The sequence below is a fragment of the Manis javanica genome, chromosome 1 (genome assembly GCF_040802235.1).
Source record: "Manis javanica isolate MJ-LG chromosome 1, MJ_LKY, whole genome shotgun sequence".
NCBI lineage: Eukaryota > Metazoa > Chordata > Mammalia > Pholidota > Manidae > Manis > Manis javanica.
This window is the reverse complement of record NC_133156.1, coordinates 121035396-121061598: the sequence shown is the minus strand read 5'-3', so window position 1 is coordinate 121061598 and position 26203 is coordinate 121035396. Positions and strand designations below refer to the sequence as shown.

The window sequence follows — 26203 nt, the reverse complement described above, 5'->3', positions numbered from 1 at the left end:
ATTCACCTGCCTCAGGGTCTTGCCAGGATGCTCTCTCTTTGTTGGCACTGTTTCTTCAGTGCTGCCTCATTGTCACCTCTGATTAAAGCAGGCCCCCTGTTATATTCTATTATAATGTCCTGTTTGTATTCTTGATAGCATTATCATCACCTGGATCACTACGTATTTTACTTTTTTTAATATTGTCTGTCTCCACTCAAGTAAGATATCAACTCTGTGAGGGCAGAGATTTTTGTTTTGGCCACTTTGGATTGCTGGTGCCTCGAATAGTGCCTAGCACGGTGAAGGCACACCCTAAGTATTTGTTGAATGAATGAATGAAGAGATTTGCAGGTTTATTCTCACGTGGATGGTGATTGGTTGTAAAGAGTTGATGGGCAGGGCCACTGGCCAACCAGTGGCTGGATGATGATGAAGAGGATGGCCTTCTAGCTCAAGGCCCGGATGATGAATGCTATGGATGGCTGGCTGGCCCAGTTGAGGTCCATGGTCACGTGAGGAAGTACAGAAGTACGGAGAGCAATACAAATTATTTTTTATTTGTAAAAAGTTACAAAACGATATTGTACAAAAATAAAGTCTGTAGAGAACTTTGGTTGAGTAACACAAACGACCGAGACAGATCAGAGAAGTCAGAACTTCCAAAGAAGTGCACCCCTGACTGGATCAGGTGGTAATCACAATGGTAAAGAAAAATCACGAACTTTACCCTTTTGTGGATTTGGTGGACTAATTTCTTCAGTTAAAACTTGCTTATGGTGCGTAGGTGATGCTGGGAACACGTTGTCAACACCCATTCAGTCCTAAAGTCCCTGTGGGTCGGGACTCTTCATGGGGAGCTGGGGACTTGCTGAGGTCGACACCTGGGGACACCAGCCACCAAATCTGCTAGAACTGAGTCTTACAGATTATCCTGGTGTTACATCAAATTGTGCCCCATGAATGACCAGATGGCTGGGTCTGTCACTTTTTTGAGCAGGCTACTTCTCAGCAAAGTCCCTGCTCTGGCCCCAGGAAAGGGTGGGAGGGAGGCCCTTTTCCTCTATTTTTGAGTTTGCAAGGGGAGCAGAAAAGACAAAGTGGGGCAGAATGATGGAGAACTTGGGTCTTTGGGGGCTGGGGAAAAGCGATGTGACTACTGCTTCTTGGTTGCTTTGTAAAGTTAACATGATTATTTGAAGGAGGCCAGTAAGTCATTTAATTGCTAAATCTGTGATACTTTTGGGTGGCAGCCACTAAGGTAGTGATAGATGGTCTTGATAAAAATCCCTTTTATGAAATGTGGAATAAGCTCCAAGCAGGGCCCTGTGCCTTGCACACGGGCCTCTATGCCTTTCCTCTATGCAGCTATGCATATCATAGATAGATACAGGTGGAGGGAAGTAAGAGCTTAAATACAACACAAAGTGGGCCATATGGCATATGGCATATCTGGTGATGGAGCAAAGAAGAAATAAAACTACATGCTGATGAGCTCTGCATGCTGTCAGAAGCACTCCTTCTCACACATTCCTTTTTAAAAAAGTAAAAATAGGGAAGAAGCTGAAATGGGGGAAATTAATGAAGGCTTTACTTAAAAAGGTAAAGTAAGTGATTTTTGCCTCATGAAACACTTTTTAATACTTTGAAAAGCATGGACCCTTGTTCCCAATTAAAATTTCCTTTGTTACTTTTCTATGCATTTTGCGAACACATAATACTTTGGCACCTTTGAAAAGAAACTTTAATAAATAAGGGAAAACAGAGAAACTCATTAGTGAATAGTAATAAATAACAATAACTTAAATCTCAATAAATATCTTCTCTATATTTCTGTATCTGAAACAGATGCATTGCATCGAGTAGCTTCTCTGGTCACTGGTGACCACGCCTAAATGGAGCTGGGTGTATGTAACATCTGTCTCTCTGTAAACCGACAGGCCCGGCGGGCGGGTCTTGCTGCCCTGTGCAGCTGGGGGCCCTCCCCACTTGCTCTCCTGCAAGAATGCTGCCGAAAACCACAACTGGTTTCCTGTTTCCAAGAACATAAAGGAAATACCTTCAGGTTTGTTTTTAGTCATGAGGACAGCCTTTTTGGTTCCTAGCCAACTTCTTTCCACCCACACACCATGTTCAAAATCAATCACCAGCCGTTCACAAAAACTGTACTCCTGGCTGTAGTAAACCTCAGGCTTCAAATTTCAAATTCAAAGGTTACTATCTCTGTGTCTTTGCTTTTTTTTTTTTTTTCCCTTTCCGGGGTATGTCTCCACTGAGTGACAGAAAAATAAACTTTTCTTGCTTTCAGCAGTAAAACATAATGACAAGGAATGACACCGGGATTACCGTTTCCCTGGTGTCTCCAGACATGTGAAAACAAACCACAGGAGATACACTGGTTTGGTTTCAAGTGCATCCGCAACTGTGCCTGTGACCAGGGACGGTGGGCTGTGTCAGGCACGACAATGGCAACGCTCATCCAGGGACACCAGCCCTGAGCTGCTGGTGGCATCAGCTGCCGCCCGGGAGGATCCAGACAGCGGTTTTCTCTCGCTCCTGTCCCGCTGTCTGCAGCTGGATCCCCCTCTACCAGGCTCCCACGACGGCTGCCTTCCTCCTCCTGCTGCTCCTCCTCTGCTGCCTTGGTCCTCATCTTCCATCCGGGCAAACATTTCCTGGGAACCTTGGTCCCTTTCTTTGCACTGTAGCAGGAATGCAATACACAGCGGTCTCTGGAGCCGGAGTCAGATACATCCACACCTTTTAGCGGAATGCTTTCTTAGAATATGGTAAACCAGGTTATCATCTAAAAATGACAGGTCGTCATCGAAGGCGATGGGTCTGCAACATGCCTGCCCTACTTTGTCACTAACCAGCCTTCTATTTTTTGATAAGTTTTTTAAGATTTTGTCGTACGTTGTCTCAGCTGTCTCGCAGGAGCCGCTGCAGTACCGAAAAATCAGTTCCTCCTTGGTTTCGTAGCCCAAACCCAAGTCAGTGACATTTAAATGTATCGCAGTTAAAACGCAGCCCCGGTTTTTACCCCTCTGGCCTCGCCGACCTTTACCCCTGGAGTTCTCCAGGTGGGCAGCTGCAGTCTGCCGGTTCCGTTCTCTTCTAGGAAGCACTGCCATTTGTTTATCTGGTGATCTTTTCAGTCTTTTAATGGTGGCTTGAATAAAATCCATGACATCGTCAAACTGATCAGGATAATCCTCTGGCATATTGGCTGTTCAACAAGAAAACGGAAAAGGTCACATGAGACAACAGCTATGATCATTTCAAGCAGGCATCTAGATCAAAGTGCCTCCGAAGTCAGCCAAGATTGGCCCCACAGGGAAACTTTCCACTTGCCAAGTGAAGTGACCACCATAATCTCCCTAGAACAGAAACTCTGCCGAGGGAAACTTATTCAGTGGGAAGAGGAGTCTACCACGGCGGGCAACACTTTCACATAGAAAGCAAATCTTTAGAGGCATATATATCTATTTGGATAAGATCTGCCATTTTTAACAAGTCTGTGTTGAGGTTGCTGTGAGCAGGCTGACTGATCATTGAGGGCCACTTTTCTTGTCTAACAACATAGTGTGAGCATAGCAGTTCTCAGACATGAGTGCAAATGAGAATATTTGTGAGCTGGGAGGCTCACTGAAATGCAGATTCTTGGCCTTACCCTGAGGAATTGAATTTTTAACAAGTCCTGGAGGAATTCTGATGTAGGGAATCTACTGATCATACCTGAAGAAACCCTGTCTTAGAGGATGAAGAAGGGATCATCTTGGATAGAGAAGACTTCCAACATTGCTACTTTCATCTGGAATACCCGGTGCTCTTCCCTGAAATCTCCCCAGTGCAACACCATGGCTCAGTGGGCTGAGAACCGGCAGAACAAATGAAAAGCTCGTGAACTCAACTGTATTTCACAACTGCCTTAAAAAACATTAAGAGACTGAAAAACAGCCTATTTTTCACCAACAAGGAGATTAATTTACCACTTCCTCAGAACAGCATGACTTAAAAAAAAATGGTACTACTGTACAATGACATTTACATGTATCACAGTGATAAATAGGAGGAGATACTGTCTGTGGACAGGTGCAGCCTGACCCCAGGGCAGGGACCAGCCTCTGCAACAGGCTGTCACATGGCTCGCACTATCTTTGGTTGCAGACAGGACAAGAGATGTGCACTTTAGGGGGGCTACACATCCGTGATAGCATTTTGAGGTGATGCTTCTAAGATGTCAGAGACCTTTGGGTAAAAGCATAAGTGAGCAACCTCTTCATGTTTTCTGCCGTTTCTGCATTTACTATGGCTGATCAATAAGAGAAGAATAACTATTTGAATGATTTAATACATTTCTAAAAGAGGAAAGCAATTCAATCACTTTTTTATTAGGTACTAGACCTTTGACACTCTCCTCATCCCATTTTCAGGCAATTTAGTTCATTTAGGATTATGTATGGCTTAGAAAAATGTACCACAAAAGAGTTGTTTACAAGAGTGACTGTTCCTTACCATGGCCATTTTAAGGCAGAGGCAGATTACATCGTGCCTGACCATGTCAGATTGTTTTGTCATGAACTGATTATTACAATAAATATCAGTTATCCTATTGTGTAAAAGAACTCAGCTAAGGTGACTTAACCATATCTGTCCATGTATCATCTCTGGATAGATATTATATAAAATGCATAAAATATATGATATATAGTAATGAAAAGAGTGGGGATCGTGTGGAATCCCAAGAACACTGTGTCACCTGATACCTAAAATTCGACCTTGAATGGTGCTGTTGCAAAGAAGTCATGAAGCTGCTTCCACCCTGGTCTGAGCCCCATCATCTCTTGTCTGGGTAACAACAGCAGCCCTTAAACTTCCTCATTTCAGCCTTATCCTCCTTCAGCCTATTTTTCCACCCAACAGCCAGATGACACTCTTGTAACTGTTAATGCCCTTCTACTGCTCCAAAGCCTCCAACGACCCCCATTTCTCTTGGAGTAAAAGCAAAAGTCTACACTGGCCTAAGGCCCTACTTGACCTGGCCACCCCCACCCCACCGGCCTTTGTCACCTCTGACCTCATCTACTTGTCTGCCCCTTCCTTGGCCTCCTTGCTGCCCCTCAGACACAGGGTTTCTTAGCCTCAGCACTACTGCCATTTTGGGCCAAAATCATTCTTTGCTGTGGGAGGCTGTCCCATTCTATGCCTGGTAGGACATTTAGTTGAATCCCTGGCCTCTAACCAGGACATGCCAGTGGTATTCCACCCCTTATCCCAGTAGGGGCAAACTGAAGTGTCTCCAGGCATAGCCATATGTCCCCTGGGGGAAAAATTAGCATGGGTTGAGAACCCCAGGTTAGACACAAGCAGGGACTTAGAGCCTTTGTGCTGGCTGTTCCCTCTCTGCTGGGAACACTGCTCCTGCAGAGCACCCAGTGGCTCACTCTCACATCCCCTTCAAGTCTTTGCTCAAATATCACTGCTCAGTTCCACCCTGACTTCCCAGTTTACAATGCAGTCCCTCCCAAGCCTGAATGCAGACCCCTGCCCTGTTCTTCACTCCCTACCACAGTGTTTACTGCCATCCACACACTGGAGAACTTGCTTCTTGTGTTTGTTATTTACTGCCTGTCTTCTCTGATACAATGTCATCTGCAGGAGGCAAGGGCCTTTGCTTGGCTTGTTCACCATGGATCCTGGGTGCCTAAAATAGGATCTGGTCCCTAGAAGTCTTCATTAATTTTTTAATGAATTAGGTCATTTTAAGAAGGGGAAAGAATCCTTATTTTTTCAGGTGGACTTCAGCTGAGAACTGTACCACTGTGAAATGGAAGGCCCCAAAATAAACAGCCCACATCAACATGAAGCCTTGATGCCCTGAATGGTACAGTCATTTTCAGCCTGAGAGCTGAGCAACTGCCTCAAAGCTCATTCTCTCTGGCCAGCTTCCTACAGTGTTTAAGTGTCAATGCCCACCTCCTCTGGGTTTTCACAAAGGACTCATGCTCCCTGGGACTCACATCTCCCCCAGGAAGACTGAAAAAGAACAGGGGAGTATTCTGAATTTATCATTTCTTCTGAAAGACTTTCTAACTGGACTTCCTTATGAAGTTCTCTTTCCCTTTTTCTTTAAAAACAAACCAAAAACCCTCCAAATCTTTAAATCACTCCATTTAAAGAAATGAACTACTTATATGTAAAAAAATGAGCTGCTTATGCTATTTATGATTTTTTTCAATTATGAACTATAAAAGAGGAAATTATTTGTGCTCAGTTTCAAAGAACTATGCCTGTATAGAAATCTGAATGCCTAAAACTGACAAATCAGGAGTGATTAATCAAAATACAAAAAAAAATCTTCAAATTCCAAAAAAGACTCTCTTGTTTTATAAAAGGACCCACATAATGGGGTACTACTCAAGAATTCCTGATAGATTATTAACTTACCCTGGGACCACAGAAAGTTAAAATGGATCAAGAATCAACTGAAGATTAATCAGAAACAAGGGTAAAACATTAAATGGGAAAACATTTGAGCAACAAAAAAAGTTCAACTTACACTGGTATAGAGACTCATTAATTTATATAATGATGGATTATATAATATTGTATTACTAGTTATAGCAATGATCTGAATCAGCATTTAAAATGTTCTTATTTATGCTTAATACTTTCAAAGTTTCTGAAAAACATTTTCCCTCCTTTTTTACGACATTTTGATGGCGTGGCCTTGTCCACAGGCTTTGCTTGCCAATAGAATATAGAACATCTAATTAAATTGGAATTTTAGGTAAATAGCAAATAAAATTTTAGTATAAGCAGTCCTCAATAATGTTTGGGACACACTTATACTTTGTTATGAGAATGTGTTGTCCTTTTTTCTTTTCCATTTGGCCTTTTCAGGATGATGTGTGTGACAGTGGGAAGCACCAGCCAGTTTGCTTTTGGATGAGGTGGTGGACAGATCATTAAGCCTGAAATAAAAGGCTTCCTGGCATCTGGGAAGAAGTCAATAAATGTTCGATGTGTTCATCTGAAGGGTGTAGCTAATGAAAACTTGTTAATGTGGAGGTATTTATTTAAGCCCCAAGTTCAGGCTACAGGTGATTCTTATTGAGCTAAAGGTTTTTTTCTTTCTTCCTTTTGGAAATAGGGCAAAAAATAAATATTTATGTTGAGAGTTTTATATGAATATGAATTTTGAAAACCAGAAAAGGGCAACATTATATTTCCCAAACCACAAAGCAAATAGGCCTGTCTCTTCCAACTAAATTCCTAATTCCAGGCCTACTGATGCCAACTGAGTTCATTTACAGAGAGGCCTCAATTTATTAACAGTAGGCATTTAGGGGGCTTTAGGAAGCATGCACCTCATGGAGCCTATGCTTAAAAATTCTGCAGAAGCCTTGAATCTGCTCTGGCAAGTAAACTCCCATGGTGAACCAAGCACCCCACAGCTGCCTCAATCTTACAGGAATTCACCGCACTGAGGGGAAAGTAAAGGGTTTGGGTTTGGATTTGTTTCCTAAATTAAGACTTGACGGCATATCACTTGCTACTTCATCCTATAAAACATTTGGCAGAATGTCAGCTACACAAACAACCCTTGTTAGTATTAACTTCAATAGTAAAATACTTGCAAACCACCAAAGAGGCCTATCATTTAAAAAAATAGGTCAAACACTTGCTCATTTCCCAGACCCACTTGGAGGATATATCTTGGAAAACATGTCCATTTAAAAGCTAAAGTTTTTGAAAACTCGAAATGCTCAAATACATTGAAGTCATCCTTCAGTGTGCAACCAAATATTTTGGCATTATTCTATTTAAAATATTTTAACTTTGATGTGTCCTTTGTATAAACAATGTTATTTAAACAAATGAAACCTTGTACTGGGGCATGCATGACTCTGGGAACACACCGTTCACTGCAGAGATTCGGCCTCCCTCGATTGGGGGAAAAATAGTAATATCACCTCAGTAACAAGGGACTGGGATATGACCATTTTATTAAGTTAATTAAGTTTTTATAGGTACAATGGTGAGTACAGAGTACTCCTTATAACAGCAGAAGTAAAAAGCACATAATTCAAAAAATACCTTGGTTAAGCTGGCATTAACCGAACAATATTTCATCATTCTATATTTTAAATAATAGGCTCCTTGATACACTTAAAAATATCACCAGTGGACAAAGTATTCTCCTAAACATTAGATTTGTCTTAAAAACAGTACAGGTTAATTGTGTTTTAATCATAGGGGTCAGCTTATACTTGTATTAGACTGTCCCCACCCTGGCCAGGCTGAGTCTAAGCTGGCCTTCAGCCTGCCTTCACCCGTGGGTCTAGAAGGAGGCAGTACAGGTTGTATACAAACTGGGAGATAACCCTATCCAAGGAAAGAGGGGATGGATGCTAGTAGCCTCAGTGGCCCTCTCTTGGAGGAGCTGTCTTCCAGGCCAGAGTCAGCCTCAAGGATGCAGGGGCCCTGGAGAGAAGGCCCACGCGTTTCTTGCTCTGGGGAGGACTGGCCTCTACTTCACTATAAAGCAAGCAGCTTCTGGGTACTAGCAGGGCAAGGGTTAATACCCTGAGCTTCCTAGGGGTGAGCTATTGTTTAAGCCAAGGCCACACAGGTGAGAGGTGTGTCTGGAACCAGTGCCCAGTACCCTCACTCCAGAGCGTGCCTGGTTCTGGGTTGGGCTAGACCCTGGGTGAAGGCTGTGCTCAGGGCTGCTGAGGTTCTGGGTAGCCTGTCCTCACCTGTGGAGCCTCTCCTGAAGGTTGTCTGCAGACAGGACATGGTGGGGGATGCGGGGGGACATTTAAGCTGATATTCTTTGCCTACCTGTACCCCAGGTAAAGTACAAATTGCTCTGTAGTCCAGGTATATGAAAAACAGATGTTCTACCTAGACACACATACACATACATATATATGTGTATACACACATACATATTTATATGAAAAAGATCAGCCTAAGACTGATATAACCTCAAGAAAATTCCTAACTAATGTCATACCTTAGAGTAAGTTATTTTTACTTTTCAATAAGGTACAAACATGATTTTCTTTCACTAATATTTAAGCATTATAAGAACTACATGGTGAGTCTTACCTTTAATAATTACTCACATTACAAAATTTTAGGTTCCTTGATGCACTTAAAAATATCACCAGAATAAAGGTGGGCTGGATGCCTACTTTCATACAACATTAATTTTAAACCCAACAACATCCCTACCAGGCTAATGTAGCGATCACATTTTTTTTTATTAAGGTATCATTGATATACACTCTTATGAAGGTTGCACATGAAAAATATTGTGCTTATTACATTCACCCAGATTATCAAGTCCCCCCCCATGCCCCATTGCAGTCACTGTCCATCAGTGTAGTAAGATGCCACAGAGTCACTATTTGACTTCTCTGTGCTACACTGTCTTCCCTGTGAACCCCCACACCATGTATACTAATCATAAAACCTCTCAATCCCCTTCTCCCACCCCTCCCCTTTGGTAACCTCTAGTCCCTTGGGGTCTGTAAGTCTGCTGCTGTTTTGTTCCTTCAGTTTTCCTTCATTGTTAAACTAGTAGGGATCACATTTTATCTGTACTTTACAGATCAGGAAACTGAGGCTCAGAGAGGATAAATATTTGCCCAAGGCCACATGATTCACAAATGCGGACTTTGTTGGTTTGGTTTCAAAACTTGAACTTCTTCTAGTGCTTTAGGCCTCCTATTTGTTTTTAAGTAAACATTCTCCTGCCACACAGCTTTTCCAGCCTGGCAGTATGTGGTCATTTACTCAGGAACAAGGGCATGGAACAAGATATGCTCATTTTACCTGCAAACATTTTCCAAATTCAGAACAGGAAGTGAGAAAATATACTTTCTGTTGGAAAATTCAGGATGAACTGAGGTACATTAGGTAGATTCTAAAATTAGGCTGTCATGGGTCACAGAATACAGTGAGTTATCTCTAAACAGGGAAAAGCCATACCTTTTAGGGGCATCTCTCCCATGCCCTGGTGCTTGCATATCACTCTAAGGCAGATCTGGCAATTTCCCAGGTAAAATTGGAAAACTAGCCGCCAAGGGTGGCGGCAGATTCGGACAGAGAGGCCCCATCTCCGGAAGCTGCTCACACTCACTCTGGCATCAAATGATGAGGCTCTTGCTGCAGAACTGGAAAGGACAGGGCCTGGAATTCCAGTCTGAGTTCGGCCCCTGGACTCGTCACTTAGCCTTCTCAGGTTGACGAGGCCCTCCCCAGTGCTGAAACCCTAAGATGCCGACAGCCTACATTTTGATGGGAAAGTGCTGTCAGACATTCGTTTTCAGCCCCCTGTGTCAGGGAGAGGAGCACCTTTGGCTGATGGCCCAGCAGCAGTCTGCTCGGCTACCGCCCTCAGGCCCCTGGGAAACCCCCAGCAGGTATTTAAGATTCTAGCAGGTCTCAGCCTTACCAATTTACCTCTTGGCTCAAGGTCTTGGTTTACTTTTGAAATAATCACTAAGTGTCCCTCAACTTTTACCAAGTCATCTTCAAATGCCCTATTTAGAAGAGATGAAAAGATGTGTAGAAAAGACTCTGTATTTGAGCCCCAAGACATCCAGGTTCTAGTGGGCAGCACCCTTACACCTCAGTCTCCACCTGTAAATGTAGAGATGGAGCCGATGACCTCTGAAAAAATGTACTGTGCTGACAGGCTATAATCCTTTGGTCTCCATCACCCAAAAGTTAAACAGTAAACTGGCCATTTTCTTAAAAATCCATGTCTTATTTATTTCTGTTTTTGTTGCTTCAAGCATGTTGAGGTCATGCCCAGCTCATGACTACAAGGCTAGACTCACCTACTGCAACTGTGACCGGATGGACCGGGAGCCCCACAGCTTGTCTGGAAGCTGTCAACCCTTGGTTTTATTTCACCTTCAGTGACTTCTGAAATGTGCAGCATTAGTCCATGAGAATGTCTCAGTTCTCTGAAAAATTATACTAAGTTTTGTCATCTGCTATTTATAAGTGTTAATTTTGCAACTTATTTTAACTAAAGAAATTAAAAACTGATTAAAAAGGTCCATAGGTTGGTTGTTGCTAAGCACTGGTTAATGCTGATGCATCTCACATTCTGTAATGACTGTCCTTACTTTCCAGTTTGGGGCAGAGTATTCATGCAGCATTGGATAGACTAACCTGGGCATAGGGTTAACTTCAAGAGGGATCCATGGCATCTATTTTCCTGAGAAACAATCACCAGCTGAGGCAGTTTACAAAGTCACTGTGGCTATTGCCAGTGTGTTCTCTCCACGACCAGTGGTTTGTTGACAGTAAGAGATGGTGAGGGTTTATTTGAAAAGTATTTGCGTTGTAAAAACACCAGTGTTTTGTTGTTTTAAAAAAGCATTTCTGGATCCTCTTAAGGCAGAAGAAAAAGACCAATTAGAATGCAAACCACTCCAGAATATAGAAAAAGGAAACTTGGGTAAATTTAAAAGCCACTTGGCCCCTCAAAATGACATTTTATTTACCCTCTCTACCTATTTTGACCAATATCACACATGCTTATTATTTCTACTAGATCTTGATTTTACCCTACAACTTAACTAAGAAAACTTGTCATAAATGCAGTGGAAATTATTCCATGAATACAAAATGCTAAAAAATTTCACCTGGGGAGAGAGACAGACAATATATTCACTTTGCTGTTTAGGTTCTGATTGCCCTGGCCTGATTTCCACCTATGTGGTCCATATTTTTATTATAGTTATGTTAATAATTTCAAAGTAATCCAGTTTGGCTCCTCCGGGGGGAAAGATGTCTATTCTCCTGCTTTTAAGTCAGGAAAACACCCACCAGGGTGTCCATTTGTCAGCTAAGCCGTGAACACCTGGTGTGAGCTAAAAGCACTCCACCTTCAGCCTAAACCTGCAGGCTAACAAGGGCACACCATGAGCTCTGCACCTGCCCTGGTAAAAAATTCAAGAACAAGACAGGTACCCAATAAAATTAAGTGCACAAAAAGCCACTTGGGAAAATAATCCCTTGTGGTGTTATCAGAGGCAGGCAGTTTTTGAGGGGGAACCCCAAAGGAACTTGGAAGCAAAGGAAACTTCTCACAAAGCAATGAGCCCTGAGCCCTGCCTGCAGCCTGAGAAGCCCCAGAAGTTCCCCCCTCACTCCCTGACCCCCAGTCTGAATTCACCTTCCCTTAGCCTCCATGGGCTTGAGCAAGAAGAGGAGGGACTAAGAAAAGAGGAAAGGAAAATAAAGGGAGTGGAAGAAAAGTGTGCTTTATTATTTGATCCTGTTTGATAGCCTGTCAGATGTGAAGAGGGACTTTCTACTCCCCAGTGAATGAATTTACTGTGTTCTCAAAGACTCTTCATGTAATCAGTTATAAGTATCACTCAAAAATGAGTTCATTTAAAAATCCCAATGCCTGGCTTTTCTCTGACTTTCTGACGAGGCCAGAAGAGTTACATGCTTGTGTATTGGATTGGCAGGAAGGGATCTGGTGGCACGGTCACTAGAGTAAGTGTTGGGCTCAGGCCACCCTGAGTCCAGAGTCTGGCTCAGTTGCTTAATTCTGTGGAACCCTAATTTTTCCTTAAAATGGGGTTAGTCACACCTTTACCATAATGGAAGCAAAGTTTTCAACTTAGTGCCTAAAAGCACTTAACAAATGGTGCCTGAAGTAAGTCTATATGGCTGTCATGTCTGTGATAATTCTTCAGTGACAACTACATGGGGGCAGCAGTGAAGGTCAATGTTGACCGCTCTGGACAAAGCAACGTTACCCCAGAGGAGATGCAGACACTGGTCCCTTGTGCGCCTAGTGTGTTACGCAGAGGAGAGGGCCTGGAGTCCCTGGCATGGTGGCCTATTGTCTGTGGGCAGAAGGTGCACTGCCACTCTGTCTTCCTAGAAATGCCCAAAAATCAGCCATGCAAACAGCAACTGAGTCCCCAGCCCATGAACAATATTTTTGTGTCCTCTAAGGCACAGTTAGTGTCTTCAGACTGAGGCACGTGTCCCTCTGGGGCACATGGAAACTCCACTGTGCTTACAGGCAGTCTTTAGAGATCAGTTTCTAGATTCTCAACTTCCACACATCCTGCACTCTAAAACTGCTATGCTTGAGAGCTCAGCTGTGGCTGGTGCTCTTCTTCCATGTCCTTATGACCAGAACCACCCTTCTGCCTTACTGAGAGGTGTGCTTCTTGCCATCTCCTTCATCTTACTGCATGGCCCTAGTCAGGGCATAAACACCTGCAGGTACCTGTGAGGACAATTCAGCGTGCATGATGTCACTGGCTCCTGGTGTGAGGATACATCATGGTGAACTTAGTGTTATGAGGATGTTCTCCTGAACCTAATCACATGGAAGCAATCACAAACCCACACCGAAGGGCAGTCTGCAAAACAGCTTTTCAAAAATGTCATTGTTGTGGGAAAAAAAGCTTGGGAGCTAGTCCAGATTAAAGGAGAAGAAAAAGGCAGGACAATCAAATGTGATTTGTGATCCTCGATTAAGGGAAAAGACTGTAGAGGACATCATTGTCACAACTGGGGAAATTTGAGTATGGATCAGTTACTGACACAGTATTGTGTCAATGATAGATTTCCTGAGACTGGTAACTGAATGGTGGTTTTATAAGATCATGTCCATGCTGAACTATTTAATATTGTGTTTGCAACTAATTCTCAAATGGTCAGAAAAAAAAAGTAAGCAAAATGCTAGCAAGACATCTTGGTGAAGATTGGTGTTTGCCGTGCTATGAAAATTTACTGAGGGAAATTCTCAAATGAATAAACTGAGAAATAGTAAAGTGCATGGCTCCATATTTCATTCTGGCTAGGCACTCAGGGCAAGGCTCCATGGTTTGTCTGTCTATTTATCTGTCTATTCACCTTATAATTTGAATCCAGAAGTGTGATGGTTGTCATGGAGGTATATTAACATGTGCATTTGCACTGAAGATGAAGTCAGAGCTTTACAAACCAAAAAGTCAATTTATTTAGGCTGATTAGTTTGATAATTTTCCATGAATTGAATAAACTAAGCTTGCAGCTCCAGGGCTGTGCCAAGAATATTTGAAGTACATACACAGTTCCTGAATGGGCTGGAAATTACATCTGGCACAACTCTTAAACTTATGTTTGCAGTTGGCAAGCAAAAAGCTTTGAAGACTTTGAAAACGATGCCTTTTCATGTCCATTGCCTTATTAAAAGTGGGTTTTGTGTCTACTATGCTGACAAATTGATTCCCAGTAGTGACCCAAGCTCTGCCCCTGCAGACCTGCTCCTGTTCTCACTGTGGGGGTCGCTCTGGTGCTTGTGCAGTCACCTGTGGTTTCCTGTGTGAACGCCCACCTTCGCTGGGCAGATCCAGAGTGATCTTAGAACAAGTACATCCCAGAAGGCCTCCCAAATGCTGTCAGCTTATCAAACATTTGAGCAGACCTCACTTTGTCCCATAGAGTTAGGGAGCCTTCTCTTATTGCAAAAAGCATCAGTGTTACAGAAGTACATGGATAAATTCATATTTCTTTCCTTAGAACATTCCGATCTGGGCTTTGAAGTAGCCGTTAATAATATGAACCTAGGCCCACTGAGGCCCAAATGGAAATTTTAAAAAGGCCTAAAAGACATGAAATATTTTCTGCTTCTATTAGCTTGCTCCTTTGATTTTCCTGGAAATCCGTGTTTTACAGTTAGTGAATTTTTAGCAAGCCCATGTTTGTGTTTTCTTAATTAACTAATATGGGAGCACAGTCTGTGTTAAGCCAAAACACACTGGTTTGGGGACTAGAAGTCTGGGGTTTGAATTCTGGTTTCACCACTTACTAGATTTGTGACCTTGAACAACTTGCTAGGTCTCGTTTCTTCATCTGTAAAATGGGGATAACAGTATCTCTTTTTGTCCAGTAGAGCTCAAACTTACTCAGCTTTGGAACAAGAGGTACAACCTATCTGCTAACTGAGGTAACCATGTGGATACGGTAAGTGGAGCTATGACATTAATATTAAGTTTTGATGTGTACCTATTCCCTTAGTTGAGGATTAACAGGTTGATTCACTTGTGCCTATGCCTAGAAGCTTTTTAATAACAAGGGCACAGTATTTCAAAATGAAAAATATGCTTATACTACCTACTTCCTTCATGAGCAGCCTGGGTACTTGACAAACTTTCACAAGAAAACAGCTTTGCATCGAGGTCCTATTCCTTGCCGCCTGTCTGCTCAAGATCCTCCAGTGTGCCCCACTGCCATCAAAAACAGAGCAAACACCTTCTTGTCCTAGATTTTTACAGCCTCTCATAATCTGGGTATCACCTACGAAGACATCCTAAATTTCACACCACTTCCCGCCACCTGTTCTCGGTACTTGGCGATGCGTCTGGCCTCCTCGTGTCCGCCACCTGCGCCTTCCCCAGATCGTGGTCAAACATTTACCCATGCTTCTCCCTAGTCTGGAATGTGCCCTTTTCCCTTTCTGTCCTAATTCCCATCTTTCAAGTACTAGTTCAAATCCTCCCTCTTTCCTCAATTCTTTCCTGCTCTGATCTCCAAATCCCAGTGACCTCATTGCTGGGAATTCTTTCTATAACCACAGCTAATGTAAACCCCTGGTAGACACATCTATCTGTCTGACCATCAGTCCACCCACCCACTGACTCATCTGCCTATCCATAGTTTACAGTTAGATCATAAACTATTTAAAGTTCACAAGTTTGCCTTTTTATTGCCACATAGCACCTAGTGCATGAAAGACATTTAATACTTGCTTCTTGAATTAGTTCAAGTGTTTTAATTGAATGAAGGTGCTATGGACCCTTAAGTGCTAAATAAACAAAGATGAAAGGGACATTAGCAGGGGAAAATGCCAGGTAGCTTTTATTTTTATATCAGTGAAAATAGAATTTTTTGAGCATAATTCTTAGACTGTTGGATCAGCCTAAGGTCCTAAGACTGGCCAATTCAAATTAAGCCTGAAATAGATTTCTCTAAACTGCAACAGTTTGGTGTAGGTCTCCAGCCTGGGGCCAGAGTGTGATGCTGGTCTCAGATTTCAAGTGAGGAATCAATGCCTCCTAAAAGCATCTGACATGGAATTTCTTGATTCCAAGAGCTCCGTCCCGGTGGCAGAGCTCCTTTCCAGCTTAGTTACTTTATTACAATACTGCTCATTCATACAGACGCTAAAGCAATAAGAAGCAATAGGTGGATGGTGCTTATTTATCCTAAATTCTATGTCCCATAACATTAGATTTGAAAGGTTAACATTTAACCAGCTTATTGCACTAGAAGCTTCCTTAGCTGGATAACAATGGGCTGAAAGTTTACTAAACATATATATATATATATAAACTTTTTTTTTTTTTTTCTGTATTTATGAGACATCTTAAAGTAAATATCCACACAAACATTGTCTCAACACAGGTAGCCTCCAACCCATAGCCCCCTTGTTACTTACATATAAAGATGTGCCTGCCCTGGCTTCCTTCTCCTCATGGGGATAGAGGGTCTCCCTAACATGCCCATGGGAATCTGGTAGGAAAAATTCCACTGGGCAGGAAAATGCAGAAAGGGCTCAGAAAATGGGGAAAGGAAGGAGCTGCGAAACCTGGGAAGAGCAGGGGGAGCTGACCCGGGGGCAGAATCCCAGGAAAGGCAGGCCTGCCTACGTGCTGACCAGCTAACTGACTGTGGGGCCCAAAATAGCCTCCCCGCAAGGCCTGCATTTCTTTCACTCTCTGTACTATGTTGTGCCGCTTGAAATTCCACCATTTAGAGTAACGTCTTGGCAGAGGCTGAAGTGAAAGGCTGTGGCGGGAGTTAAGTGTGCATTGAGCGCAAGGGGAGGGACTGTTGGAAGTAGGAGAGTGGCAAGTAACAACTATAGTATTTACTTCTGGGGCATGGACTTCACAAAACATGACCTCAGCTAACTCTCACACCCAGGGGGCAGGCTTAATATTTTCCCTATTTTACAGGTGAGGAAATGGAGGTTTAAGAGATGTTAGGTAACAGCCAATTAAGTGAAAATGCTGCAGTTCCAGCCAAGGTCTGCTCTGAGTGTGTGCACTTAAGCTTCTGCTTGTTGAAACTCCCTCGTTTTTTGCTCTATGCCTGCCTTCTGTAAATTATGGGATCTGGCACCCTGTGAAGAGATTCTAGTCTAATAATATTGTGAATCATCTTTTAGTTGCATCATGGTTTACATAGATTTTTGTGGGCTAGCCTGGCAACTTGATAGCTTGATTTATAAGATTGTATCTGTAGGAAATTTTGTGACTTGCTCCCAAACTGGTGGAATATAATTCCATTATAATACAATATACTGTAGATTGCCTGTAATTACAATTTAACAATGCTCAAGGCTTCTAGCTGGCTTCCAGTCACACAAAAAGCCCACTTGCCCAGCTCAAGGTTCTTCCTGTTTAGTTTTAGTTTGCAATGTGACTGAATTGTACCACACAATATACATTTACTAGATAGTATGTTCCATGAGTGCAGGGACTTTTGTCTGTTATGTGTAACAAGGATTCCCTAGCACCTAGGACAGTACCTGGCATATACAAGCACACATTAACTACTTGTTGAATGAATGTGTGCTTTTACTTCGCAAGTTCTTAAAACCACAGGCACTTTATGCTTTTCCTTATGAACACATTGAAGCTGTCACACACAGCTGAGATCTGGCATACAACTATGACTAACTAACCTTTAATCAATTCAGACAAACCTGTGCAACATGGCTTTAGTTGTTCATCGAAGACTTTCCTCCCACATAGTGTTTTCTCCCAGGTAGCAAAACAAAATGCTCTGTGTTTCAGTGGTTTGGGGGAAACTGTGGTCCAGCGTCAGCAGCCCTGCCTCCTGCCATCTGGGAACTCTGGCCCATTGCACAAGCTGCTCTGCCTCTTTAGCCATGTGGACCATAAAGGGTTTCCTTTGAGATATCAAGATGACGGCAGTTTTCACATTCTAGTTTCACTTAAGTTCCTCCCACTGTCTCATTGCCCTTTGGAGGAAGGACTGACTGGCAAAAAGCAAAATGAAAGAACAAAGATAGCTAAAGGAAAAAGTCATGGATGACCCCAAAGAAAATCACAAGTCCTTGAGGTTACACAAATTTGAAGTTGCTGTAGGAGGCAGCCACAGCCAACTTACCTTATAGCCAACCTCTAGGTGAACAAGTGAGCCAATTAAGGATTCTATCTTAACTAACTAGTTAAGGTTAGTTCATCCTGTGATAATGCTCGGAATAGAATTCTGGATGATTCATTTCACACTGGAAGAAGCAGAACCTCAAGAGTGAGTGTGTGGACAGGGCACGGTCCAGCCCCCTTTGAACAGCACAGAATGACTGTTAAGGTGGCATGAAAGCGGCTTTGCTCAATTGCTAAGTTATAAGCATTCTAAAGGAAGGGGGACTAGTATTTATGGTACTTTCTATTTTCAAATGAAACAAATGACTTAATGTTTTTTTCTACATAAGCTTTAACCAGTTGCATGGTGTACAGTGCAGGATATAAATGTCAGCACTGTGACAGGGCGTGTTGACACCAGTTGAATGTTCAAAGCCTGCACACTGTCAGTATTCTCCCTTTCCTGCACTGACAGCTTGCTACCGAATTGAACATACCTGGAAAGCAGTCAATTTGGCTTAGAATGCAGCTCAGTTTCTCTTTGGGAAAGTTTCTCTTTCAAGTTTCCTCTAGGATCTATTAAGTCTTCCCATAGATAAAAGCAGAACTGGGTGGGTTCTGCTGGTTCAAATGTAAATGCAGTAGTTAGACTCTCATCCACTGATGACTTAGCATCAGTTTTAGAAAACAGAAGTAATCTCACTTCCCCTACAACATGGCCTCCCACAACAATGAGTAGGATTAATGCCGCGTTGCTGGCTTTGTGACTGGTGGTATTTTACACGAGGCACAGATTTTCTTAGGGTATTATCAAGTCATAGTGATTCTACCCTGAGTGGACATTAGACGCACCTGGGGAACATCTAAATATCCAGATGCTCTGGCCACAACACAAACCAATTAAATCGAATCTCTCCGATTGAGGTCCAGCATCAGTATTCATTAGAGTTCCCCAGGTGGTTTCTGCGAGAACGGGTAAGTTCTTTTGACTTTCTTCCCAAAGGATGGATAGGGCAGGAGAATGAAGGTCGGTGGGGGGGGGGGGCAGAGATCGTGGCTTATTGTCACTTCCGAGTGGAATGACCTTCCTTTACCTCACAGCTGTAAACTGTTCACTGCATTCTAAAGTAAGGAAGTAAGTTGTCCAAAGTCACAGGTAGTTCAAAGAAGAGCCAGACCCAGGAGCCAGTATTAAATAGGCCTAGGTAGACAGTCTATTCATATGCTAATTAAGTCTTCATGAATTAGTCAGCTTGGTAATCAGTCACAGTCATTTTTCTCTCCTGAACATCTGGGCAGAGAACTATTATCTGTCACTGTGTTCCTGTTCCTCTGGCTTAGGCTGTTTGGATGAATGAGAAGCTACTTACAGTAGCTCTCATGGGTATTGCTTTGAAGACAATGGTACAAAGGGGAATTTTGAATTTACGTTTCTATTAGAGAAACACACACTGAGATGGAAATTTGTGGTTGAAATCAAAGCCTTTTAAAATAGACTTATACAACTAATGGCAGGAACTCTATGAACAGTTACTTTAATTCCAAGGTGTCAACCATGTTCTCTTTCTGACCCTGAGCCACTCTTGAAGTCAATTTGCCTTAGAAAAAATGTACTTTTTCTCTCTTATGGAACTTCTGGAAGAAGATGCTTTTATTGTTGTAAATATGCATAAAATAAGTACATCACATTTCCTGGGCTATTTTAGCCCTAGGCCACAAGTTCTTGGGTACTCATAGCATACAGCTGACTTGTGGGGCCACTTCTACTTTACATGATCAAAACATGTTTCAAGTGCAAAATAGCTAGAGAGGTAATAGGAGAAGGAAGTAGGTAGGCTGACCTCCTGGCTACAGCTCCCTATTGCTTTATTTTGGGGTTGGGTCAAATTTTCTATTTCTACCTTTGTTACCTGTATACCTTCCCCAAAAGCTCTGACTTGTAATGTAGCACATCTTACTGTATGCAGCAGAAAAACCTTTGAAGAGTGGAGGGTAAATTATATCCAATCATAGCGGCCATGCCCTAATAAAGTGCTACCTAAAATACTTTGGAGAGGCAAACACAGATTTATTTTCTAATATGAACAACATGGACATCTCTTAAGAGTTAACATCCTCATGTGTGAACTATGGCTTTTCCCCCTAGTCCCAGCTAGCACTATTTCCCATTAATTCTTTCTAGAACTGGAACTTTTCTGAACAGATTTGACACTGCCCAGATGCTTGTTCTGGAAATTGAGGCCCCTCTGTGTTTTCTCTGACTCTGGCTTCTTTGTATAAAACCATGGCCTCTTCCCTTGCAAGGGCAAGTTTAGGATGGAAATGCAATTGTTTTCAGAATTCAGCATAAGCAGGCACACCCAAAAAGATAAAGGGCTTTGGAAGAAAAAACAGGAGTATGTGTATATATGATGGGGAAATGAAGAAAAGGGGCAAACTGTGTTTTGCTGTGGTGGTGGCAGTGGTGGGGAAAAAATCTATTCATTGAAATGATAAACAAGCAACATAAAAATTGATACCCTCTGTGCAGGGCAGACCAGCATTTGCCATACACAGACTAGGCCCCGGGACCTTGGGCAGCAGCCCCTGGGAAGGGTTTCGGCCAGCGCGGCTCTGCTCGGGAGGGGCCGCACTGTCGGCCCGGCTGGCTGGAGGTGCGTGCGGGTGGCGGGCGGGGAGCGGGGGTGGGGGATTATCTGGCGGCCCCCCCGCGGGGAGGGAACGGTTCTTACAGTCACTGCTCAGCGCCAAGGGCGCGCGGCGGCGGCCGAGGGAGCGGTCTTCGGCGGGCGCCTCGGGAGGCCTCTTACCGGCGGGCAGCGGGAAGGAGGACGCGGTGTGGAGCAGCACCAGGCAGACAGCCACGACATCCCATAACTTCATCTTAGAGTCCCGACCGGCGGCGGCACCTGCGCGGGCGGGCGGGGGAGAGACCCCGAGAGCGCACGTTAGGCCTGGACGCTTGCTCTGGGCGCGGCAGCCCCGCGGGTCCCGGTGCCCCCCTTCAGACTCGTCACCGCCCTCCTCCCGGACCGCTGCAGCCCTGCGGTTCCCTGGGCATCCCGCCCTCCTTCCAAGTCCCTAGCTCGCTCTCCCTCCCGAGTGCGCCCCAAGCGCAGTTCGCTCTCGGTGTCCAACCCACAACTGCACTTCTCTTCCTTCACCCGATTCCCGCGGTCAGATTTTCCCAGTACTGCTGCCCCGGCCTGTACCAGTAACGACACTACGACACCTGGCCAACGCGGTGACACCAGTATTGGCGTGCAATTCCCCCCACCCCATTCCCGGGGGGCGACCGGGCAGCCCTCACCTCAGGTCCCTCTCCCAAGCCAGAGACCTGCCCCCGCGCCCTCCGGCAGTTTCCATTAGGTCCTGGGAACTAGACCTCGACCCAAGGAAGCGATCGGCCTTTCATTCAAGGAATAAAATGAAGTGTACTCTGCCCAGGGTCCTGATTCTGCTCTCAGCTAGGTGGGGACAGGCTAGATGGCACCACTCACCTGGCCCGCGTTTCATTCCTCCCACATGAGTACGTATTTTATCGCCAGAACAAGAAATTAGTGTGGACTTGGAGACTTTTGGCCTGTACAGGTATATCTGCGTTAAGTTACTTAACTTCCTGAAGCATCAGCTCTTAAATATTCCCACCTCTTCAGGTTATAAACATTAAATAACATGAAAAGGCCTCAAGGCCCATAAAGGATGCGCTCAATAAATGTTTTAGCATTGCTGTTAGGTAGGGATTGCATTTATCTTGAAATTTTTAATCCTTCGTGGTATACCCGAACACCTCTTTCATTTTTTGCAGGTTTGCAAGATTTTGGCCACAAATTCCTTCGCCGCCCTCTTCGCGCCCTTGTCACAGTCACTCCTGGACCGCTTTACCCGGTCCCGGACGCTGCGGAGGCTCACACGCACCACGGCCTAGACGGCGAAAGCGCGCGCTGCGAGCGTTCAGCTCTTCACAGAGACGGGACTCCGTTTGGTTTCTCGGTGCTCACACCCCTAGGAAGGAGGGCCACCGTCCGGGAAGGCGAGAAGAAGTCATCTCTGGGCCAAGCCCCACCCAGTTAGGTGAGGGGACCCGGGCACCTCGGGGTGCGATTTTACCTAGTGACAATGTTCCGGTTTCCAAGGGAATTCTCAAGTAGAAACCACCAGATTCATGAGGTGCTTATACCCCGCTCCCCAAATAAAACATAATTCTTAGGAAAACCTCGACCTTTTTCCATGGGAGAGGGTAAGGCAATTTCAAGGTAAATGCAAAAACCTCGGCACCTTTCCCCTCTGTTAGTTCCCAGGCTTGCCCGCCTCGCCTATCTCCATCCAGAACTCCCGCCAGGGTTCCCGAGCAGGCCACCCCTGGAAGCGTTTAATTCGGCAGCCACCTCCCACCACTGCGGAGACGAATGCATTTTCCATCCCCTGGGCGTCTGTTTGTTAGCTACGCAGCTGTTGGGCTCGGGGAGTTTGTAGGCACTAGGAACCTCGAGCAACCTGCAGCTCCGGGCGCCTCATGCAGTGCTGGCTGGTTTACAAACCCAGGTAAAGGCAAAGGCTCTGGGTTCGGGCGCATGGGGCCCGGCTACACCCACCCGGGCCTTGCAAAATGAACTCAGCAAGGCGCCTTGGCAGAGAGGACTTGGGGGACGCGAGGCCTCCCACCCGGCCGCCCCAGTGCCAGCTCTCGGTGCGTGCGAAATGGCTGGCGGCCCCGAGGCGCAGGGAGGCGCGGAGTTAATGCGCCATTCCGAATCGCGGTGCCAGTCGGCAGGAAGCGACAGAGGCACCAGATTTCCCTTCCGCATTAAGAGGGTTTTTCCTTTTTTCCCTGCTTGGCCGACGGAGGGCTTTTTAAATTGGACGTGGAGATCCTCAATTAGAAGTGTGGCGAAGCTGGCAAAAGGAAACAGTGGAAAACTCCCCGCCTCGCCAGAAGCGGCTCCCGGCTCCCGTTCCCGCCCTCGGCCGCGAGCGGCGCAGGCCCCGAGAGCTCTCCCTCCTCCCCCGGGCAGGGAGGGCGCATTCCTCCCTCCGAGCACCGCCGGGGCCGGCTCTGGTCGGCGCGGCTCTTAAGTTCCCGGCATTTGCTGGGCGGAGGAAGAGTGGGGGGGGGGGGGGGTCCCCGGGCTGAAAACACACAGCGGTCTGCTAGGACTTCTTCTCACAGCCCGTCTGGGCCCCCCTCCCCCTTACACCCCCCGCGGCTTCCCTGTTGGTCTCTTTAACGCTTTCTCAAAGCGCAGCTGTCCGACGGGTTTCTACTGCAATCCGCCTTTGCTACGCGCGCGAATTGCTCAAGGAGCTGCCACGTGCGGTAACCAAGCTCCCCTCCCGAAGTCGCCTTCGCCAGGGGCCCCTGTATCCGTTCCGGTATCCCACAGGCTGGTCCCCTCGCTGCGTCCGGGACCGATAACGCCCGGTAGGGCAAAAGGGGAGCGTCGCGGGCACCGGCACCTGGTGGTCCCCAAGCCCCGGGCGGAAAGGACGCCCAGGGGAGCTGGAGGGCCCGTGGAGGTAGCCTCTCGCCGTGGGGCGCTTCTGAGTTCCCAGCACCAGGGGGCACCAGAAACCGCCCGAGTCCTGCGGCGCCCACGCGGACGGGAGACTGCGTTGTCATTTTAAGTATGAAACCGGCGAACAAGCACTCCGCCTACAGTCCTCCCCAAATCCAAATGATCCCCGGAACTTCTGGATGTCCTCACTGGCCTCCCAGCTTTTCAGGCTCCTACCTCTCCATCCTCTCTCCCTAGTTCTGCTTTTGGTACCTCACCTGAGTTGGTTTCTCGGTAACCTGGTTTTAGAAGTCCCTCTCCCCCGATCCCCGCATCACCATGACAGCTTCACCACGAATGAGCTCACACCCTTGCCAGTGCCCCCCGCACCTTGCTGTGGCTGGCGCGCTGGGAGGTTTGAGCTCTGCCTTCAAGATCCAGGTCTCAGGGAGAGAAAAAGGGAGGGAGGGGACAAGGCGGGCGGAGGTGGGGGCGGACTGTGACTCGCGAGTTTTCTTGTAGGGTAGGGATAGAAGTTATTGAAAGATGTATTGCTTTTCTTAACTGTCTTGTGTCCTAGACTGACAGAGCACTTATTCTCCCCGTAACTGTTGGGCCAAGACCCAGGAAAGAAAAAAAAATAAGAATGAGGGACGTTTTCTGCAGAAAGCATGGGGAGAGATCTGTTAAAGCCCGAGGGCGTTTTCCAGGTCTGGGATCGCTTGAACCCCTTTTGAGAGTGGGTTGGGAACTCTGCGAACTCCCTGGACACCTGGCCCTTGTCACTTGTTGAAAAGGGGACAGCCTCTCTACTCCGCCAAAGCGAAGGCATGGTGAAACAGCAAGGGCGAGATCTGGTCCTGGCCGGGCGGAAACCCACAGCCTCCCACTCTAGGGGCTTTGCGAAAAGAGGTGCGTGAGCTAAGTTGGAAGTACCATCTCTTCCTTGGACTCCTTAAGTGTATACTCAAAACGCTGAGGAAGAGTCGAGTGCGCCCTAACGTATCCTGGGCAGGAGCCGGAAGAGTTGTGTTTGTCCCACTAATGAGCAGAAAAATTGGGAACATGGGGTTGGGCAGCACCCCCCGGGGCTCACTCTTCGGCCCTGCGGGCGGGTTTGCTACAGCCGAAACTAGGGAGGCGCCAGGAGGCTGGGGGGTTCCGGGGAAAGTCCATTCTCCCCTCGGATAGGGAAGGGTTCGTTTTCACCGGGAGGGGCTAGAAACCAAACCACGGCGAAATCATCCCAGTGATGCAAGGTAGTGGTGGTGGTGGGGGTGTTACTGAGGGAAGCGGGGGTGGCACAGAATCCAGGAGGATAGAGATCATTAAAATAATCACTTCAAGAGTCTGTTCGAGGCGGAGTCCTGGACTGCCCACGGAGCCCCTCTTCTATCCTGGACCGGGAGAGTTAGGGCTGCGAGCATGATTAGGAAAACGTGCAAGCAACAGAGTTCCGCAAAGGGCGAAGAATGTAGCTTGGAAAGAGTGCACCTGGAGGAGGTGAGCCCTCTATTTTTAGGTTCTCTGCACCTTTGCGGCAGTCCTACCCGGGGCCTGCACTTGCCCCCGTAACAGACCCAAACACGCTCAACAGAAAGTTACACTCCCGGCGAGGATCTCTCCGCAACTGCACGTCCAAAGGGACCACTTTCTGGTCGCGGTGGGTTCAATGATTACCCAGCCCCGCACCGTCCCAGGACTCGACAGAAGACCGCCCCACCGAGTCGGCGAGGGAAACGGCCCCTCCCGGACATTTCGGGGTCCAGAGACATCGGGGCACAGATCTTTACCCACGTGGACAGACAACCTACTCCTCTGCAAGGCCAGCGTCTCTCCAGTTCAACCTCTTTCTCTCTTGTCTTCCCGGCGCCTCGGTCCCCTTTAGTGTTTCCTCTTTGCAACCTCACCGCTCACTCTGGGGTCCAGCCGTGCCCCTTCTGTCTCCCGCGCTCCCCAGCCCGCTGCAGCGGCGGGCAAAGCTGGCGCCCCCCGCCCCAACCCACTTCCCCACGTACCTCGGATCCGGTCTCCGCAGACCCCCAGTTGGACATTAACTCCAGGAGACCCAAGTCCCAGCCAGGAAACCCATCTGGGCCAAGGGTAGGAGCGCGGAGTCCCGCCCGACAGGTCAGGGGCAAGAGTTCGGAGTCCTGGGGCCGCTCGGGGCAGCGAGGGCGCGCAGGAGGCGGCGGCCAAGGTTCCCGCCGCCGCCGCCGCCGCCGCGAGGAGGGCGAGGGATGCCGACAGCTCCCCCGCTGGCCCCCAGTACCCGCAGAATTCGAGGTTTGAGCAGCCGCCGCTGGTGAGGGTCGGGGGGTGACAAGGCTGCGCGCGCCGCGGTCTTGGCGGGGGCTGCGCGGGCCCGGGGTGCGGCGGGTGGCTCAGCTGCGGCGGTCGCGCTCTGCGCCTTCTCGGGGCGCAGCGCCTGGGAGCTCGAGACGTGCCGGGCTGATGCTGCCGCCGGAGCTGAGGTCTTGCCTGGAAATCCGAACGAGACACCACGTCAACCGGCGCGGGGAGTCCCGTGAAGACATGAGGGCGCCAGGAGCGCAGGCTGGTCCTTGA

The 26203-nt window shown here is 46.4% G+C and overlaps 1 protein-coding gene across 1 annotated transcript; it reads right to left on the bottom strand.

Moving 5' to 3' along the window:
- Positions 1-518: 518 nt before the first annotated feature.
- On the bottom strand, positions 519-26203 carry GDNF (glial cell derived neurotrophic factor). Its single transcript, XM_017647680.3, has 3 exons — positions 25654-26203; positions 20873-21049; positions 519-3208 (listed from the first exon to the last, which is right to left on the bottom strand). The coding sequence occupies exons 2-3, from the start codon at positions 21021-21023 to the stop codon at positions 2724-2726; spliced, it is 636 nt and encodes a 211-aa protein (XP_017503169.1). The 5' UTR covers positions 21024-21049; positions 25654-26203; the 3' UTR covers positions 519-2723.

Excerpts from the sequence above, each read along its gene's own strand:
- GDNF (XM_017647680.3), bottom strand. The coding sequence starts at position 21,023 with ATGAAGTTATGGGATGTCGTGGCTGTCTGCCTGGTGCTGCTCCACACC. Across the intron at positions 3,209-20,872 it reads CTTGGCGCTGAGCAGTGACT|CCAATATGCCAGAGGATTAT; the intron begins GTAAGAACCGTT and ends CTTGTTGAACAG.